Here is a 20,515-nt window from a genome sequence, read left to right as displayed (position 1 = left end):
TTGCTGGACTACCAGCCACGTAGGAGAGGGCAAGTCCCAGAATACAAATAGTCCATTTAAAGGAAGCTCAGTATTGCCAGCAGATGGATAGCCCAGTTTCAGATGGGGAATATATGTGTGCTTGCCTGTGATGGGTTACATGCCCTGCTGGAATCCTACAGGGAATGTGTTATACAGAAAGCTGAATCTTCTGTGAAAGAGAAGGGCAGAAAAGTGAGGAACCAGGGACTGCAGGAGCTTTGAAATTCTGTGCGTGGGGAGAAGGTGAGGCTGTTTAAGCTGCATTGTTAGATTGTATTGCTTTTCTGTACCTCTTCCCAGAATATGCTTGCTTCCCTTCTTTCTTGACTCTGTGCTCTTCTCTTTTTACAGATGTTTACTTCATTGCAACTTTGTCATTCTTGTGGAAAGTCACCGTCATCACTCTGGTGAGCTGCCTTCCCCTCTACGTCCTGAAGTACCTGAGGCGAAGGTTTTCTCCCCCAAGCTATTCAAAGCTCACATCTTAGGGCTGCTTTTCTTGCACACCAGAGACGAATATTGCACATGGCTGAGAGACAAAAATCATGTAGTTGTTACTATAATGAATACGTCTGATATTTGCATAAGGATCATGTAGTAATCTCTATTACATGCTGCTTTATTGAAAAAGACTTCACAACTACTACAAACGGAAACCTAACGATACAAGGGAAGTATTTTTTGAGGGTGGAGGCACTTGTTAGTTCATCCACTTTTTGTCACTTTTGTTCAACTTAACTGGGGTCAAATGCATGCAACTGCAATGATGATTGGTTCCTCATGCGTGGTTAAAAGTACCAAAAGCTGCTAACTGACCTTGGAACATATGTTTGACAATTTTTAAGTTACTTTTAAAAATATCTGTGGTGTTCCTTGCATTGTGTAACGTAGTTTTATTATTTATTTTTTTGATTCAAGTAGGTACATTCTTTTTACATCTTGGAAATCCCTTAATGTAGGTGATACACTATACTGCTGACAGCTGATTCCTGATTTATGGCATGCTGTTCCCATAATGGGGCTCCAGCACGTCGAATCTACACACACTGGAGAATCTGAGCATGTCTGAGATTTTCCTTCAGATGAAATGTGGTCACCCTAGTGATTTTGGTGGTATCCAGCCATGGATAAATACAGAGAAATGTAATCTAAAATGAAGAAATTCAGTTCTGTTTAGTTCTTGTGCTTCCTGTTAAAAGGAGATGGTGACATAATAACTTTACTCTGTATTTATTTGTATAGGAGAAAATTATCTAAACTAAAGCAAATCGTCTTTGGAAAAGAAATTTGCACTTGATCAGACTTGAAATGCGTTGACAACGTGAGGAGAGACTTGTACTGTTCCGCAGACAATGTGGCAGACATGTCTTGAATCCTTGGAGACTGAAAGGAAAGGTCACAAAGCTGCTACTCCTTACAACTATACAAAATCTGTTTCCTGTTAGGGTGAAACAGTGAAGATGAGCTGCAAATAAGCTGAGGCACTCCTAGGTGGATGTCATTCTTGACACCCTCCCTGCAGAGGCAGTTTTTGAGAACCTTGCACTTGCGTTGCTCTAAAACCAAAACTTGAATGGGAAGCAGGAGCAGGGTCTATACAAAGGTATTAGGCTCATGTGAAGAGCAAAATACTTGTTTTGAATTTTCAAAAACTCAGTTAGTTTTGTTTTCCTAATAAGCATTGATCCCCATTATAACACAGTGAGGAGGGCAACACGGGCACAGGCTGTTCAGGAGAATGACAGGGTTGCAGGAACCGTTCACCATTGGATCTGTGCATCGAGCATGGCTGAGCTTCTATAGTGGCAGCCATCCTCATCTAATGGCTGTTTAGTCTGTGATAAATTAGTTGCTTGCTGTCTTGTTCCCACATCATAAAAACCACTGTCGTGGCGGGCACAGCCTGGCGCCGTTGCTGGTCAGCTGCACAGAGGGACAGGGAACGGCAGAGCCCAGAGCCTGAACTCCCTCTTGTCTCTTGAGGCAGCCCCTCCAGGTCTAGGCAACAGCGCTGGTGTGAGGAGCAGAAGCTCCGTGGTTGCCTCTGTGCCATACTGAACCCCTTTAATGGACTGCCAACTTCTGTTGCCATTGCTACAGACACTGTCGCAAGCAGCACAGTGCTGCATGAAAAGCTCTGGTGTGAAAATCAGTGGAAAATCCGAGTGTTATTTTAAAGGGAGAGCTGGAGTCTGCATTGATCCATAGCGGTGCATCTTGGATTTTCAGATCTAAGATTGCTGTGGCTTATGCGGTTGATTTTTGGTAATTTCTCTGAGGAATGCTTTGGACAACCTGACCTGCCTTCCTTGTTCTAAGTTACTGAGAGGAAATACGAAAGAGAGGAAGCAAGTTCCAAAAGCTATATAGAGAAATTCATAATGCATGTAGCTTGGGGTGAGAGGAAGGTGCAAGTCCATATGGCCATGTCATTAGTTCATGTGGGGGAAACCCTCGTAATTTAGGAAGTTATGTTTCAAAATCCTTCAGGAATAAGAACAGCCAACACCCTTTAATCTAAGACAATGTTTTTTTCTTTTGTGCCAGTCTTCTGATTAGGCACTTGTCCAAAATCCTAATACATGGCAACCACCTTTAGAAACAACCTACTGACCAAGGAAACGTAGCTAATTCTTAGCAGTCACCTTTTAATAATAATTTGTAAATTTGCCTTTCATTCTCTTCTAAATTTTTCCTAAAAATAGTAATAATATATATTCCTACTCCTTTGACATGCATGTTCATATTGGGTAAGGGCTTCAAAGTCCTATACTTCTCATTGATTTGTCTCAAAGAAGAAAAGCAGTGCCTGAACAGCCCTATATTGGAACAGTTGGGCTAGCAGCCTTTTGTGAATTATGGCCAAAAGGTACCTCATATTGTCTTTATTGTGACTCGCTACAGTTCCTGAATAGTGTCAGACATGCAGCTGTTCTGGAGTCCCCAGTCAACATTTGATTTAAATAGGTTTAAAGACAAGAATCAATATTTTTTTTTGGCAGCTTCTCGTGACTGAGAAGTCAAGTACCTCTTGTCTTTTGGAAAATGCATCATGGTACACATCTTTGTAAAATCCCTGTCCCTATCTAGTGTGTATTAGTAGTTCAATGTCCTGCAAGAATAACAGTGCCATGCTACTGTATGTAAATATTTGAGACGTATGTGTGGTAAAATTCACTGTTTCCTGAAGTCAATACAGTTTACACTGAGTGGACCATATTCGCAAAATATTAGCTTACACCAAGAAAGGGAGTGAATTGTGAATTCAGTAATATTTATTGAATCATAACTTTAATAACGAATGCGTATTTAGTGGCATTGAGACTAATCTGTAGCTGTGTCCTGGGGTGGGGATTATGTTTCTTTGCAGCTAGTTTTTTTGCACAAGATTGTAAATCCAGAAGTAATTTGTCTCTGAGTATACACTGCATTTTTTAAAGCAATCAGAAAATTAAAACTGCCATCTAACAAACAGCAGGAGAGAGGAATGATTGTTGTATTTTTCAAGTTTAGCACTTTGTCTGAAATCTATTTCTCTTAAGTTATTTAAAAATGTTTTTAAAAGCAAAGTTTAATACATATGTTCATACTTACTGTACATCTGAATAAATGTATTCTCTGCTGGAAATTTAAATTAATCTTTTTCATCTAGTACGCTCATCATTTGTGCTTATTGAGAGTGAAGCATTGTTTTCTTGTATGTAGTATCTTGTTTGTAGATTTAGTGTTCTTTTTGTTCCTTTTTTGTTGTTGTTGTTCTGGTTTAATGTACTGCAGCAGTTCGTATAACTTGTGAGCTTTGGGACTGCGCTACAAGTGATGCTGTAGGATAGCAGTGTGTGTCTTGGTGTGTTCTTGTTTCTCCTGGCTGCTGTAGGGAAGCCTGTGCTCTGTGATGTGCTGCTTTGGTGGTTAGTTACGTGCAGATTTTGTGATATGCACTGTTCTCTTCTTGCATCACTGCAGTAATTCCAGGTGCAACCTCTTTTTTTTCTTTTCTTTTCTTTTCTTTTCTTTTCCTCTTGGATGTGTTTCCTCTGTAGGGTTTGCCGTATTTCTCTTTGCAAACACTTGCTTTGTTCAGCTCATACTGCAATTGAAATGCAACATTCTTTGTTCAGCAGCTTAAATCTGTGCAGGGTCTTATCAGAACTGGACTGGGGAGTGATGAGTGGCATCCCTGGTGTCCCCTCAGAGTTGAGAGCTACATGCTGAGAGGTACAGCTGTGGTCGGACCAAACTGAGTAGCACCAAAGGTGTTTTTCTGCAGTCTGCTGAACTATCACAATTAAATACTGTGACAAACTCTCTTGCTCTCTGCAACTCTTGACGGAAATTTTGCTGTGGATGGGCTGTTTGTCAGGGAGCCCTGGTGAGTTAGACATGTGAATCCCTAAAGCTTGTATTCTGGCTTTATCTTTTAAAGAGAGCATCTGCATTGTCAGATGCATCATAAATCCTTAGTTTGCATAGGCAGTGCTCTGAATCAGGTACGTGAACTAGATTGCATGCAGCTCACCATCACACATTCTTTGTGCACAGCTGTTCAGATGGGGATTGACTCATCTCCACAGTTGCATAGCTAGGGCCAGCTGAGTGCCCTCTAGAATAGTCAGTGTGAGCAGGATGGGCTCTTTTTATTTTTATTTATTATTAGTTATTTCAAAGTTAATAAACTCTGATTTGCACGAAATCCTGGGTTCTACAGCTTTGCCAATATGGTCCATTACTACTGCCTACTACAACTTGTGTACTTATATGCCTTTGAGAACATTTTTAATTGTTAAAACTTGTTAAAAATTAATGTTAATTTAATTTAATTTTTAATTGGGGAAATGGATTCTGTTGTCAAAAGGATATTTACTGTGATGCTGATGTTTTGTACTTGTCATCTACTTAAACAACATGTAAATACTCTTGATTCAAGAGAAATATGAATGCCAATTATTTATTGTTCTGTGGAGTTATGTTGCAGATGTGTAAGAACTTAAAAGGGAATGTTGTAAAACAAGATGGAAAAATAAATTTTATGCAACTTCTCTATTTCATCCATATATGCCAGGTATGATGCACCTGAGTTAGTCCTGCATTGATCAGTCCAAGATGTGTTTTGACAGAATTAAGTGTAGAGATTAAGCTAAATTGTGGCCCTTTAATGTGGCTACATGGGAAAGGCACACGAGAAATGATCAGTGCTCCCTGCTGATCAGTGTAGACCTGCTTTATTAGTTTTTGCTATAAACAGTTTGCTAGCAGTCTTCACAGGAAGCTTGAAGTGTATCGGAGATGGCAGCTTTTGCTGTCCCTCGCTTTATCAGTGGCTTCTTGCAAGACTGCAGCTTCATGCAGGATTGCTTTCTGCAAGCTGTCTAAGCTTTGTATCGCAATGTAAAGGTATTCATCAGCCCTGGGGAGCGTAGGAGCGGCTGCAGGTGCCACCTGTGCTACAACAAGGTGGAAATTTGGGTGCCACTGCACTCCTGGCCCAGGCAGCCCCGGGTGCCTGCCTGTTTGAAAAGCCATTTTCAGGAGACCCGGCTTGTTTGGGAAGACTCTGGTCAAGTTAGCCTCAAGAGTTTTTTAAGCTGGTGTAACCCCAGTGAGGGAGAAGATGGTTGGTACTGGTGATTCCCGCTGGTGTGAATTAGGAGGCGCAGGCCTTTCATTTGAAACATGTATGTGCTGCTCTTGGAAAAGCAGTGACGCAACAGCAGTAGGAGCAGCTATTTTTGGCATGTTCTCATCACTCGAACGTTTGATTAAGGAACTTGCTCTGCACACAGCAGTCACACATAGAGTTGGCTGCCGCGTTTGTGTCAGAAATGAAGGGAGAGGAAGGAATTTAATGCTGAATATTCTCTGCAGAGGAAACTGCAATAACATTAAGGACACAATGCAGTGTTTTTCTACCAAAATGTGATAGAACTATAAACACTCTCAAATAAAAATGAAAAATAGAATTAGATAAAGTAAATCCATAACTTGGGAGATTATTTAACTCAAGCAGTGATTAAAAACTATTCCCTCAGAATCCTAAATATATATTAAAAATCTTTTCTTTTAGATTCTATAGGAGACAGATGCCAGCATATTAACCTCTCTCATGATCGACATTCTTTTGTGTAAGATAGTTAATGCAGATGTTAAATATGCAGTTTTTTTGTGATGTTTGCACACATCAAATGAACGCTGTGGACTCCAGAAATTACAGTAACAGACTTCACTCCCAAGTGTTACCAATTTCCCACTCCAAATGGGTTACATAAGCCCTAGTTAGTGGTTCTTTTAATTTATGGACGGTTTCTTTTTAATGGTGAAATGTGTAATTAAAAAAAGCTAGAAATAGTTTTTCTAAACTCACTCTGGAAAGGGAAGGAGAATTTCTGCAATTTTTTTTTTCACCCAAACATTGCATAATAGTAGAAATGTCAAAGATTTCCATGGGGTTTAATTTCATTCTTCATGTGGCTGTGGTCATACAAGAAGTTTGAACACTGCAGGGGTTGGCAGATTTTTGGAAGATCACGCATCCTGGGATAAGTTTTCAGCTTAAGCTTTACTAAAGAATGCCAGTGGCCTTATTTTTCAGATTGTGGTTGTATTATATACTAGTGTCTTTTTTTCTTTAAAGGGAGGGGAGGAGGGCAAAAAAAAGGTGCTGGCTGGTAATTGGGTTTCGTGTTATGGCCCTGAGCCTTACGTGTGGTATGAAGACATGCAGAACCTCACCTTAAGCCATTCATAAAGAAGAAAATCTTGTTGATATGCCCTCTGTCTCTTCCTTCCGATGGCTCCAGTTAATGACAGCTGTACTTCTGTACTCTGCTGCTTCTACATTGCATTAGCATGGCATTAAATATCATTGTCATGATAACTGTTTACTAGAGGAAGGTAGCTGCTGCTGTTCCTGTTTCACAGATAGGAAATGGGGGCAGGCACAGAGAACCTGGGGTCTCTGGGCTGTACCCAAAACCCACGGCAAAGCGTGGTGTACAAAATTATTTTCCTGTTTGATTATTGGACTTTCTCCCCACCTTAGAGTCAATCATATAGGAAAGATACTTGTTCCGTGGTGTATCCAAATGCTTGTTTTTAAATTAGGAATGTGATTGGAAGTTTAAAAAAAAGCAAACACAAAACTACTGCTGTTATTTGGACTTTTGATAAACCTCAATTTAACAATTTTGCTGGCTTGTTCTGTCTTGAAATTGGGACTGCGGATCAGGGCTAGTGTTTTGCAACTCCATGGTAAATGGTCAGTTTGAGAATGTGAGCAGCAGTTAATTGCAGAAATGGCTTTGCTGTAACTGCAAAAAGGTAATGCAAGGAAGAAGTTTGCTGCACGTGGCAGCAGTGATTAGCAGCACTAAGTCCTGGTCCAGCACTTACGTAAAGTCGGTAACAAAACTGCATCAGCCTAATGTCTGCTTAGCTTCCATGGCTTCCGGGGGCCACAAGCGAGCACCTCCTTGCCCTAAAACCCTGGGTGGTATGGGGCTGTCTATGTTACACAGTGAATCTCTTGAGTTTCTGCTTCTTGTAATTAAAGTTTTAGATGATCGGCAACTTGCAGGATTTGGCCTTCAGAAAAATGTCCTTCCCTCTTCTGCTTTTTCTCCCTTTGTGGCCTAGGACCTAACTGTTATTCACTGAGTGGGTTACAAAAAAGGGCTTTAAAATCATAGCATTCCCACTTTAAAGTCTCCTTCTCTTGGCTTGCTGTAATTGTGCACGTAAGGAGGAATATTGTGTGCTGTTCAGATTCTCTCACAGAAAGAAGTAGTAACAAGAACAATCTGTGCGAAAGAATTTAGCGCATTAAAGATGGGGGTAATAGTCATTCTCATTTGTCCTTTTATGTGAAACAGATTTTATTTTAAATGTACACTCTGAGTAGTTTAAACAAGTCTCTGGACATGGTTACCAGGGTAAAAGTAGAATTACCCACAATATAAATTAAGAGTATTGAATAGAGGTGGATTGATGGTGCTACATGATTCTGCTTAGTCAGCTCAGATGTGCTCCTGGGGCACGCACCTTGGTGGGCACGCGGGATGGGGGCATCTCCCGTGCTCGTGATTTCATCAGACAGTATATTTAGTCAAGTGTTGTGCATCTGCTCCAAAAAAGTTGTGTTGCAGCTCTGCTGTAGGCGTTGTATTTCTCTGCCTTTAGATATGGATCTGTCTTGTGCCAGCTCTTACACTTTTAAGACATGTCACTTCCGATTTATGTTGTACAGTGGCAGACTTCACCATCGTGTAACTTGTCAAAAAGCTATACAAATCGCTATTGATCAGATTTCCTATTTAAAATGAGAATTGTTGTGACTATTATATGAAATACCACAGGTCTCGATGGAGCACGTTAACCCGTTCCAACTGCCATGAGAAGAAATGCCGTCTGGTGCTGAGCCTATCAAAAAGGCCAAGGGGATGCTGTCTGCAGAGGTGGAATTCCTCTGTACTGTTTGTAAGTTCAGTATAAAGGTTGTGACTAAAAGGCACCATTATACGGATCGGCATTGCCTCTGTCAGACGGCATCTCTGTCCTGACACAGCAGTCCCCGGCGCCTCACCACACCCTGCAGCCGCTGCTGCACCTGAGGCCTGGGCCAGCGCCACAGGGCCTGTCACAGCGGGCAGCAAGCTCTGCATCTCAGCTCGCTCTCCTGGGCACCTCAGGGTGCTGATTCACATCTGGGAGCTTGAGTGGGTTGCTCTTACTGTGTTTTATTCCCTTCGGTCTCGTTCCAAGAGTTGACAAGATCGGACCTTTGAGGAGAGGCCTGGGCTGCGGCGGGTGGTGAGGCAGCTCATCATCGTCCACTGAGGGCTGGCGGCGCTGCCAGCGGGCCTCTTGGCCCTTACGAGGTATGATCTTTCTTTGCCCTGGAGATGTTGCTGGAAATGTTTATTGCTCTCTCCAGGTGCACCTCTATTAGGCTCCATCCTGTTCTCCTTATGTTTGACAACCAGCACACCCTGAGCTGTAAAGTTTCAGAGGCCCAGTGAAGAGCAGCCAGTGTTTTAACCACTCTCTTGCCAAGGCTTCCTTGGCGCGAGCCTGCAATGTGAGCGAGGAGGGAGCATGCTGTTGGAGCTGCTCTCATGGTTAGTAAGCCCCAGGAAACACCAGCACCCACCCTGCCCAGCCAGGGCTTACCTCCACGGCTGCCCTGGGCTGTGGTGTGGGCATCAGTCCTCACAGGGCTCCTGCCCGGGCACCAAGACGTATTTACAAGTCACTCAGTCTGCACTCAGGATCTTTAATTTAATTTTTGAAAGTAACTGGAGCAGTCGCATCCTGTTGTTTATTAATGTAGCTTTAAATATTTAATAGGCCATCTTGGCTTCTTTCTAGCATGCAGCAATTACTTCAAGCCCAATGACAAACAGAAGAGTGATTTTAATGTTTGAAGGTGAATAAAATTAAACAAGGGCAAGCAATCTTTCCCCCTGAAGTGTGAGCTGGAAACTAATAACCAATTCTTCCCTTCATCTCTATTTGTCCACGTCCAAGGTAAGTAAAATCCCTGGAGAAGGAGAAAGAGAAGACAAGTTTTAAATAGGTTCCACGCCATTGTTTTCTGCTGAGAGCTACTCCAAAGAAGCATTTATCAATGATGCACAGAGTGGCATAGAAACTTGGGCCTTCTCCACCCTGATGGCTAGGCTGTAAAATGAAGAAGTTTCTAAAAGGCAAAGGTTAGATGTTCTCAACCCTCATATATTTTTCTTTCCCCAGATACACCCCTTTCTAGTCTTTAGCATCCTCCTTTTTGTTTATCTGAATGTATTGCTGCCTTTTAGCTGGATCCAGATATATTAACCCGAGTGACAGTTTACATTTTAGGTTACAACCAGTGCCAGAATTTCTCAGGCAAATGTCTATGGGCTAAAGTTTGATTCAAAGCTGCCCAGTTTTGCTTCTAGGCAGCCTCAAGCTCTTGCTGATCACATTTTGACATCTGATCTTTCCTATATACAAAGAGAAATGATCCAGAAAACAAATTTGCAAAGTAAAATTGTTATTTGCAACACTAATCCCTTAGGGAGAAAATCGTTCCAAAATCAGATGCATCGACAGATGCATCATGTTGATATTTTGGTGGAAGATCCGTGGCTAGTGTGCGCTGAGGGGGTCGCGCTCCTTGGCACCTCCAGGGAATCTGGCTGGTTTTGTTTAAGTTTAATTCTTTTGAGTCCTTGTTACTGAAGTGTGGAACTAATTTTTACAGGTGCAGCGCTCACCATAAATAGTCTTCAACAGAAAGAAACATCTTGTATTTCACATCTGAGTGACAGCTATTTCCTTCAGCAGCCCTCATGTCTTTTGTGATCTTTCACCATAAGGATGCATGTGGGGCAGTGATTTATAAATGTTCCCGCTCTTCTTTCTTTCAGCTCCTGTTGCCATTCCAGCTTCGAAGAACGTAATGTGACAAAGCCTTCAGTAAAACCAGAGCCTGAAGGAAATATCAGGTGTTAACATCCAATAAAAAGCTAACACGCTTGAATGAGCTAGGATTGCAAGGCTTGTATGGCTCAAGCAAGAACTGACCAAATGCAGCATTTTTATGATGGTGGCAGGTAAGCACTAATTATAGACCCTGGACTCCATCATGAGCTGACTTGTCAAGTTAACTTACTGTCCAAAGTACCTGCAATTATATTGTGAAGGCTCTCTACTTCTTTCTATAACTGAATGCAGTTGCTCCTGAAGAAACATAGGGAGTAAATCTGAGGTGCTGAAAGAAATACTGCACTAGAAATTACTCTGTAGGGAACGTTTTATATGCTTTGGGGTAAATTAATGACTGGGTTTGGATTTTTTTAGGAAAAAAACAACTTTGTGCACAAATACATACTTTAAAATATATTTTCTTTCGAACACCAACCACTTTAACAACAGTGTAAATCAGATTTTACAGACCACATATTTCAAGTATGAAGTTCATTAAATGTGTGAAATTCTAGATTAGCTGCTGGGTGTGGCCAGAGCCCCAGTAATGAATCGTAAATTGTGTTTAGGATGTAATATCAGATTCCCTTGCCCTGGCGGCAATATTAAAGGCATAGAACCACCTTTTCAAAAACAGTCATAACCTTTCTTTATTATCATTATTTAGTTTAGCCATCATATGATATAGTAGCTGATTGCATCAGTGTTTCCATCCTAAACTTACTGTGCAGGTGTCTAATTGGATTAGTTCATTGTTGTTGTTATTAATAAGCCAACTTCAGACTTAATGTAACTAAAACTAATGCCATCTATTTATACCTGTATTTTTGCCAGTGCCCTGATAGCAAGTGGTAGTTTTGTATTTAGATACACTTTAATCTACAGTTTACTCTGACCTTGCGTGAAAGAATCACTTTATGTAGTGAGACAGCAGCGTGATGGTTTGAGTTATCCACCAGCACAGCTGTATTCTGTGGCTGAGAGGTATGGGTGTTGGAGCGCAGGGGTTCTGCGAGCATGGTGGGTTTCGTTGTCTAGGTTTGCTGAGTGAAGTCCTTCCTGGGCTAGCTTTCAGCCGTGAATGCTTTCCTTTTCTGAAAGCTCTGCAGGCCCTCATGCCAGCCCCGCAGGGCAGCTGCTGCTGCAGCCTGGCTCTTGCAGGCAGGTCACTGCAGGATCTTGGCCACACAGCAGGCAGGGGAGGGTGCCCAGGGTCCGCCAGCCCCTCTGCTCTCAGCTCCAGGTGTGCAAAGGGCAGCGGTGCAGAGGGTGTGTCCTCTGCTGTGCAGAGGGCAGGAGGTTCACGAGGCAGTTCTAATCCTGATATGATCAATAATGGGAGTTTTCCAGGTAGCAACTTGATGGGGCTAAAAAATCCATCATTAAGGATGTTTCAAAAACAGGCATTCACCTGTGTGGCTGTTTGCTGGAAAGCCCAAAATGTGGCCTGGTGACTGCTGTCACAGGGGCTCAGGCTCTAAAAGAAAGAGGTAAATGGTTACGTGCTGTTTACTTGCCATCCCTGCACAGAGAAACACCTCTCCAACTCCCAAACATGACTAATGTTCTTCCTAATTACTGCAGTGAGTAATTGCTCCTTTCAGCCGTCTCTCTCTTCTGAACCTCAGCTTCAAATCTTGGAAAACAAAAACAAAGAACGCCCTATGGTTTTCTTTTCTTAAAGAGAAAATATCTTTGGCAAGAAACCAATATCTTTATGGTGTTGTCTAGGGTTCTTATTTGCTTAACTAGTCTTGCTTAAAAAAAAAAAGAGTTATAGTTCAATTTTATCCTACCTGCTTGTTTGCAAAGAGCCTCAGAGCTGCTAACCTCGTCATTGATAGTGGTTTTTAAGGCAGTGCCAATCTGGAAGGCTTAAGTGTTCCCTGCAAACAATGTTTGATGTTTGGATAAAAGCATAAATCATGGCGCATAAACATCCGTCTCTGCACAAGTTTGCTAAATCAGGGCGCCAGGAGAATTTCAGCTTTGGAGAAGACCTAGTGCCACTTACAAGGCAGTAAATCAATCCGTTGCTTTTATTTCCAAGCTGTTGTGTCTGGGTGCTGCATGCAAAGTTCACAATCCACCTGTACCTTCCCTGTTCCTTGCCCTTCCTGGCTGACTCCCTCATCCTGCCACAAGCTAAATCTTCCCTACTGAGCATGGAAATCCCTTGTAAACCTGCAGGTTTTTGGCTGCGTGATTGGGTTTGCCCCTGCCCTGGCATGTGCAGGGGGTGGTGGGGTCAGGCTTGGTGCCCCCAGCCCCAGCTGTTCCAGTGCTTCGTGCAGTGCTGCAAACTCCTCAAGGTCAAAAAGAGCCTCCCGGGGAGAAAATTGTTCCCTTCTGTCCTACCTAGGGTCACTCCACCTTGTTTCGTCTCTCATGCAAATGAATTTCCACGCCTTTAAAATTCCCTATTTGAGATTCAGTGTAGGCTCTCTGCAGATCGAAGGGGCCAGGGTCGATCTGAGTGGGGATTTCAGTAAGAGTTGGGCTGCGATGCTGGGTCATGGTGGGCACGTTTTGGGGTGCTGGCGGGGCCGGAGGATGCCATCCCAAAGGGGACAAGTGCCGGTCAACTGCCCTGGGAGCACCTGTGCTGCATCCGGGCTGTGTGGTTTGGCTTTAGCCTTAGGGGGAGAATGAGGTTTCAGGTTTTTAAAATCTAAAATCATTTTTTTAGGAGGCTGAAGCTCAGAACAGGTTTTTCTGCAGGTGCAGATCCGTTACTCCTTTCACAAGCTACCTGACGTGATGGTGTTAGACATTTCCGTATACAAGTGGTTCTGAAGTCATGCAACTGCTTTGCAAATATGCTTTGCTGTCTGTCTGGAATCCTAAATACTTCTAGGAGACAGACAAGGTAATAGGTAAAGCGGAACACTGAAGCCTGGGATGGAATTGTATCGGGCCAGCTGAAATAATTACATCTTCCTGGTCCCATAAGAGAACACTAATTCAAGAGCTGCCTGACTAAAGACAGTGAGAGTGGGGCCCTATTGTTCTGTGAGTGAGTCGAAAGACATTTATTTTTTCCTTTACAGGAAACTTTTGAGGGGAGGGGGAAGAGAAAGAATGTTCTCTACACTTTCTTCAATATCTTTTTTATTTGTGGTTTTGTTTTCTGAAACTGCCTTTGTTGAGGGGGAAAAAAAATAAAAATCATTCTTCACTTATAAGAATTATTTTTAATTTTCACGAACAGAATCCTTTTACTAAAAGCCAGTTCTTAGGAAAAAAAATAACACACTATAACTCAAAAAATAGCCTTTCGGTTTATTGAGTTTTTATAGAAAAAAAAAAAACAACACAAAATTTTGACCAATTTTCATTTTAGATGAAAAGCTATTTTTCATTTGGAAAAAATGTTCTGATGGGAAAAATTCAAGCAGCTCTAGTTCCAATCTCTCGGAGCTGTATGTGGGTGGATTCCCCGGGCCACGTGGAGCTCATTACAAGATCAGACACTCCGTTTGTAACTTAATTGAGTGAGTGAATGTTATTCAGACAAGTGCATTGTCAGAAATAAGCTGGTACCGTGCTTTCTGTAGTCACGATGCTCTAGGACTGTTATGAATACGGAGGAAGATGCCAGTTAGCACTGCTTAAGCAGGCCGAGCTGCAGCTAGTGAATTGTTTGGTCCCTGTCGGGCTCGGTTTGGGAGCCCGGGCGCTAGGTGCAGTGACGATACCCAGGTGCCTAAATGTGGTGTTCGGGCACCGCTCTGCCTACGGCCTGCAATGCATCGAGCTCAGTGTGTGTTGTGCATTGTGGCAGATTCGGAGAGAACTGTATTTACTTTGGAAAGGTGATCAGCTTTTGTCAAAAATACTTATTGTTGCTGTGAGCCTGAAATACCTTTGCAAGTGGAAAACAGAGATGTCTCCATGAAGTCTATTATGATAAACTCTCCGGGCAGCTGCCCCGATGGCCTGAGAGCACATCCTCAGGAAGCCTTGATGTCTTATCTCCTGGAGAGCATGAGAATTTGTGTTTTTTTTTAAAGCTATTTCATTTTTACTGCCGATCAACAGCGTGGAGCCGACGGGGCAGCAGCATTCCCTGGTAGGAGGTGCAGCGGGGTGACGTTGGGACCCCCAGGACCCAGCTCCCCGCTCCTTGGGCCAGCTCCTGGCTCTCCCCAGCTGCCCGCAGCTCTCCTCTCACAGGCAGGGAGCTCCTTGCTCAGCCTCCTCGGCTGGGCGCCCGGCACTGAGGACGGGTTGCTCCCGGGGACAGCAGCGGTTTCCAAACCTGCCTGCAGGCCAGGGCTGGGAGATGTGCTCCCTCCCCTCTGCTCTGTCCCCCAAAGCCGGGCATCCTCTTGGTAAATCCTGGGGGCTGCCGTGCGCAAGGTGGGGAGGTGGGTCTGTTATTGGGGGGTAGGGATGCGGTCCAAAATATGCCCCTGAAAGGAAGAGGAAGTATTCTCCTAAAGAGGGAATAAATAGTTATAAATATTAGCTATTAATAGCTCCCTACCTCCAAAAATAAAATCCCTTAGTGATACCAAAATAAGAAAGCAAAGGAAAGTCGGAGGTATTTGGCCTTCCTTTGAAAAGGAAGCTAAAAATAACTATATATATATAAAAATCTCTCGTTTCTAGGGAAAGTCTCTGCCCCCGCATCCAGCCTGCACAGTTATATAAGACTTGAACTATATCCCCCTTCTCCTCCGCGGCCGCTCACAACGCGCTGCGAGCCGGAGCCAGATGGAGAAAGGTTCCGTCAGGAAAGTTTAACTCAGCGGGGAAGCTGCAGCCAGTGGAGGACACGATTCTCTCGCTGAACTCTCCAAAAGCCTTGGAAATCTTACAGTTGTGTCATATGCTGGTTTGGGGAATGCTAGCAGTCCGGAGGCAGCCGCCAGCCCTCTTTCACTTCTTTCTTTATTTATTTTTTTTTTCGCCTTGCACTGAGTTTAATTTGGGTAGCAGGATTCAGCATTTTTAAGTTGGAAAAAACTTGGTGGAAGAAGATATTTTAGGAAAACCCTGTCATGTGAACTAGCGGGAGCCGATCAAACTGAGCTATTAAAAGAAAGACATTGTATTTTTAAACGGTCCAGACTAGGGAAGCCAACCTGTGTGCCATAACCGCTGAGCCGTGACTGCTCCCCCGATTATAGCTCAGCGTGGGATGAGGCGAAGCTTTCCATCGGGGTCGCCCATTCTCCGCTCACTCTGGGATACCCTTGGCAGGGACTGGTGCCCTTGGCCCCCCCAGCCTGTCCCCCCCCCCAGCCTGTACCCAGCTGCTCCCTCTGCTCGCCCCGGCTGTGATCCTGTACCCCAGCTCTGCTGCAGTGCTCCCCCTCGCCTGAAGCCCCCTCCTCAGTCCCTCTCTGCATTTCCCAGTGCAAGCATAGCAGGGGATGCTGGGGGCGGTGGGTAGTGCTGTGGTAAGGAGGTTGGGGGCGTGGGGGTGCAAGTCATGCAAAAATAGTGATTCTGCACTTCTCTGCAAGCAAGGCAGTAATCTCGTCACCCCCTTAATGTTTGGAAATAGAAACCACGTGGCTCTCACTTTGCTTCAAGTGATGCAAATGGTGGATCTGGTCATGAACTGGCTTGGAGCATGTGCCAAACCAGCTTTAGGCATGAAACTTCTCTCTGAAAAGGAGCAGAGCTGCTGGGTGCAGCAGCACCGGCCCCATCCTGCAGGGGAGCTGGGGGTCCAGGGGTGCACTCGCACCTACCTCTTGGGGCCAGTGCGTGGGGGGGGGTTGCAGGATCTCGCTCCTAAATATCAGGGCTGCTCTGCAGCCCGTGGGGAGGGCTGGTAAAGGACAAATCCTCCAGGGTGAGGTTTGGTGTGAGGCACAGCTTTTTGGTGCTTCCCTGCCTGCTGTTCCATCCCCCAGCACCACGCTGCGTGCCTGGGGCTTTGTGATGGCTTCGCTGTGCGGGTGCAATGCGAAGGAAAACCTCTGCTAGACAGCAGCCAAAAAGCGAGGCCTGCAACCAGCTTTGCTGCTCAGAGAGCAGTGGGGTCACGGGGCTTGGCCTCTGCAGGATGAGGAGGAAAGGTTTCCCTAAAAGCCCCCCGCAGCAGGTGGGTGTGCGAGAGGGATGCTCCCCTCCCGGGGGGGGGCTGGCGCTCGCTGCGAGCCCCGCTCAGCCCCACGGGGTGATGGTGCTGTGCCGCGGGAGGGGGCTCCCCGGCACCTTCAGGGTTCAGTGGAAGCACATTGCATTAACAGGGCGAGGAGCTGGGGAAGGTATTTCCGCCTCTGCACGTCCAAAAATGACAAAGGCTAGGAAAGTGAGGTGTGCTGAGTTTCCCTGGCCTGCCTGCAGTTGCTAGCCTGCGAGACAACAAACTAGAGAAGCAGAAAGTTTGATTGTGATACCTCCTTCGAGTCGATTTTGGGACTCAGAGAGTGAAAAATGGAAACGCCGTGCGGGTGCCAGCCAGCCCTCCGTGCAGCGCCGGGCCAAGTCCCTGTGCAGTGACTCACTCCCCGCTGCAGCCCAGGGCTCCAGCTGACCCCGGCAGCCACCCCGGCTCACAGGGTACGTTGCAGCGTTCGGTGGGGTTAGACACGAACACCGAGGAGCTGCAGAGCTCTCCCGATCCCCGAGGCAGCAGTTTACGTATGTGAGCTCATGATCGCTTCTGGAAAAAAATATATGCAAGTCCAGTTGCATGCAGGCACTGAACCCGTACAGAATCAAGAGGCAGATGCTTGTTAACACGCCAGTGAAAACTATACATTGTGAGACAGCACACGGTTCGCATCTCTGACTTTATTTTCCTGTTTTCTTTTGCTTTATTTTCCTGTTTATACATAGTATGTGTAAACACACACGGGTTGTCTTGGTTTCAGAGGCTTCCTTGGCTATTTCATTCTTGCTAAGCTCCACGTGTATCAATGGAAATCCATGGGGTTGCTCCTCTCTCTTCTAAATGGATCTAAAAATAGAAACAGAGAGAGGTCTGTGAAATGCCACTAAACAAATTAACTGATTTTTTTTTATCTTCTCCGTGAAGAATTGAACCAGCGGTAATTAGAAGCCAAAGCCTGTGCCAGTAACAAGATGGGTATTAATAGGGTGCTGGCAAATTTAAAAGACGTAAATACAAGCTTGGGACCTGAGTTTTCTGAATGATTTATTCAAAGGTAAAAGCAGCAGCAGCCCGAGCTTGTCTCTGCTGGGAAGAAGGAAAACTTCTGCACAGAAGCCCCGTTGCTTTGAAAGGCTTTGCAGTGCCTGCAAGTTTTGTTTAAAAAGCACACACTGGGATTTTTAACATCATCCATATTTCTTTCTTTCTCGCTCTCTAACTTTCTGCTCAACAATTAAGTGCTTGTGCTGCAGACTGAGAAAGCCGCAGAGCTGCCTTGGCCCGGAGCTGGAGACGTCATGGATTCCTGAGTGTGAAGCTTGCAGGAAAGCCCTCAGTTTGGGAGATGGCGGCCATCCAGGAGTTTCCATGGCACTGGGATAAACAGGAGGAAACAGTGAGGGAATCCCGTTATTTTACAGCATTCAAAGACTATAAACACTCGGAGCAGGGAAGGAAGTGGCCTTTCCCTCTCTAGTAACCCTCATCTCAGAGCAGAGAACTGACTTCACTTCAGGAACAAGCTCAGCCCAGTTCGGATCCCTCTTTGCACCTCCAAACACTTACGGAGGAGGCGAGCAAGAGGGGTTCCCTCTGTCTGGGCGGCACTGGTTGAACATGGTTTAAAGAAGACTTTTTTTTTTTCTTTTTTTCTTTTTTCCCTGCTATTGATTTATTTTTTATTTTTTATTTTTATTTTTGAATTCCTGATGCAGAGAGAAACTGCCTGCAGGCTGGTACATTACCACCACATCATGAGGTCTATGGATCAAGGTAGGGTCTTATTCGGGTGCTGCGTGTCTGTGTGCTGTGTGTGTGCCCTCCCGTGCCTTTCCCTTTCCCAGGGCCGTGCGGGGGTCTCCCCGTGGACCAGGTGCCTCCTGCCGGCTTTCGGCTCGCTCGGCAGGGTGGGCAGGAGGGCTCTCAGGGCGACAAGGTCCCTCGGGGCAGGGACGGGACTGGGTTTGGGTTTGAGTCGAAGCGCGCTTTGTGAAGACGCTGCAAAGCTGCCTGGAGAACCCTCCTTTAAACCTCAGCCAGGGGGACTCCTCTTGCAAGCCAGCACCCGAGGAGCTCGCTGACACCCCCCCGGGCCGCTTAACCCTTCCGCCACTGCCCCCGGCCGCATCTCCGGGCACCGCCGGCGGCTTCCCCGGCACCGCTGGGCTCGGGCCGGGGATTGCGCGGGGATTGCGCGGGGATTGCGCAGGGATTGCGCGGGGGGCGCCCGCGGCTGCCCCAGGGGGAAGCAGCGGGGCCGGGTGGGGTGCGGGCTCGTCGCCCCCGTTCCTCCCGGCCCCCCTGCGGGCGGCGGTGCCGGTGGATGCAGGAGTTAAGCGCGGCGAGAGGCGGAGCCGCCCCCGCCGCCAGCGCTGGGTGCGCGCCCCCTGCGCGGTGCGCAACTTTCCGCTGCGCCCCGGGGCCGAGCCGGCAGCCCGCGGAGATGGCCCCCGGCCGCCCTCCTTTGTCCCCTGCCCCTTTCCTAGAGCCTGGCGCCGCCTGGAAGGGGCTGCGGCATCCTCCGCGGGGTCCCCCCCATCCCATCCCCGCGGCGGCGGGGCTGGGGCAGGGCGCGGCCTCGCGGGAGGGCGCGGAGGGGTGCAAGGGGCAGGGGGTAACGGGGCACGGGACAGGGCTCCGGGGAGGGGGGGCTCCGTGCCCGGAGCTCTCGGGAGCGGGTCCAAGCGGAGGATGCTCCGCGCTGGGAAAGCCCTCCCCGGGGGAAAGCACCGCTGGGGAGGCCGGGGGGGGGGGGGTGGAGGCGGGGGCCGCCGGCTGCTCCCCCGCTCCCGCAGCCCCCGAGCCGCAGCGGGGGGGCAGCGCAGGTGAGTTGCGGTTTTCGAAGAGCGGCGGGCTGCCGGCCCGCGGGGCTGTGCCGGGAGAGGGGCGGGAGGCGGGGGGGGGGAAGCGTTTTTCCACGGCCTCGCTCCATTTTAGGTCCCGCCCGGCCCCGCAGCCTCCCGGCCCGCTCCCGCCCCTGGCCGCCAGCGCTGGCCCTGCCGCCGGCCGCTGACTCAGAGCCGCAGGCTCGGGCGCTGCCGGGGCCGGCGGAGGGGATGCTCGGGCTACCGGGTAGGAGGCGTTTGAAGGGCTCTTAGCAGCGGCTGTTTTATTTTCTCCTGTCTTAGCGAGCTTCCCCAGGCACCTGCCAAAACACACTCGTTAACGCGTACGCCCAAAAGGGCTCATCCGAGCACTCGCTAGCGCCAATGGAAAGACTCCGACTGGCTTTGCACCGCCTTAGGATCAGGCCACCGCCTTGCCTCCTGCTCCTCGGCTTCCTCCAGCCACAACTCCCCCTCTCCTGAGCACCTCAGCTGCTCTTAGTCACTCTCACAACACCACAGAGAAGTTATTTTGCTGCAGAGAAGGCAGGAAGGGGGAAGATGGGAGACTTCTTGCTCTTCTGGGTGTTGGCAAGGTCACGCTCTCACCTCCTGTAGGGTAGTGGTGTACCAAAGCACAGGGCAGAGCTCTGATGGCACCTACCACAATTTCTTCCGTTATTATGCATCCCAGCTTTCCCCAGGAGCGGATGTTCCCCAGAGCCCTGCAGTCACCGACTGAAAAGAAAAGCACTGATTTTTTTTCCAGATCAAATATTTGAGACCACAGTAGCCAGACAAGCAGTGCAGTCAGCTACACGACACAGCCTGGAGACGCTCCAGAAAGAATATGCTCCTGGGCCCAGGCATGTGTTTTTCCCTTAGGCAAAATGCTTGCTTCTGTCCGTGGCACAGCAGCGATGGGAGCAGAGTCTGACAGTGACTCGGCTTCGTGTCTGGCTCCCAACCTGTCCCCAGAGAAACAGCTGCATGAAACTGCTAGGAGTGAATAATAGCACGTGGCGCTTTCAGGATCAGGCTCTGGGTTTGGGAGGATTTCTGCACCGACAGCACAGTGCAGGAGTCTCAATAATGTAGGGTGTGTAAAAGATAGGTTAGTAACTGTGGG

General features: G+C 46.8%; 2 protein-coding genes across 2 annotated transcripts in view; both read left to right on the top strand.

Annotated features, from left to right (window-relative positions):
- The window catches only part of ATP9A (ATPase phospholipid transporting 9A (putative)), a 61,514-nt gene extending 56,455 nt beyond the window's left edge, over positions 1–5,059 (top strand). The window contains exon 28 of the mRNA XM_040575821.1: positions 373–5,059. Coding sequence (XP_040431755.1) covers positions 373–509 — 137 coding nt within the window. The 3' untranslated portion in view covers positions 510–5,059. The remainder of the gene's footprint in view (positions 1–372) is intronic.
- A 2,901-nt stretch (positions 5,060–7,960) lies between these two features.
- NFATC2 (nuclear factor of activated T cells 2) overlaps positions 7,961–20,515 on the top strand; it is a 109,147-nt gene continuing 96,592 nt past the window's right edge. Inside the window, exons 1-3 of the mRNA XM_040575534.1 lie at positions 7,961–8,894; positions 10,428–10,613; positions 17,801–18,334. The gene's annotated coding sequence lies outside the window, so the exon portion shown is untranslated. The remainder of the gene's footprint in view (positions 8,895–10,427; positions 10,614–17,800; positions 18,335–20,515) is intronic.

The sequence above is a fragment of the Cygnus olor genome, chromosome 16, assembly GCF_009769625.2.
Source record: "Cygnus olor isolate bCygOlo1 chromosome 16, bCygOlo1.pri.v2, whole genome shotgun sequence".
Classification (NCBI taxonomy): domain Eukaryota; kingdom Metazoa; phylum Chordata; class Aves; order Anseriformes; family Anatidae; genus Cygnus; species Cygnus olor.
This window is presented reverse-complemented; position numbering and strand designations above follow the sequence as displayed.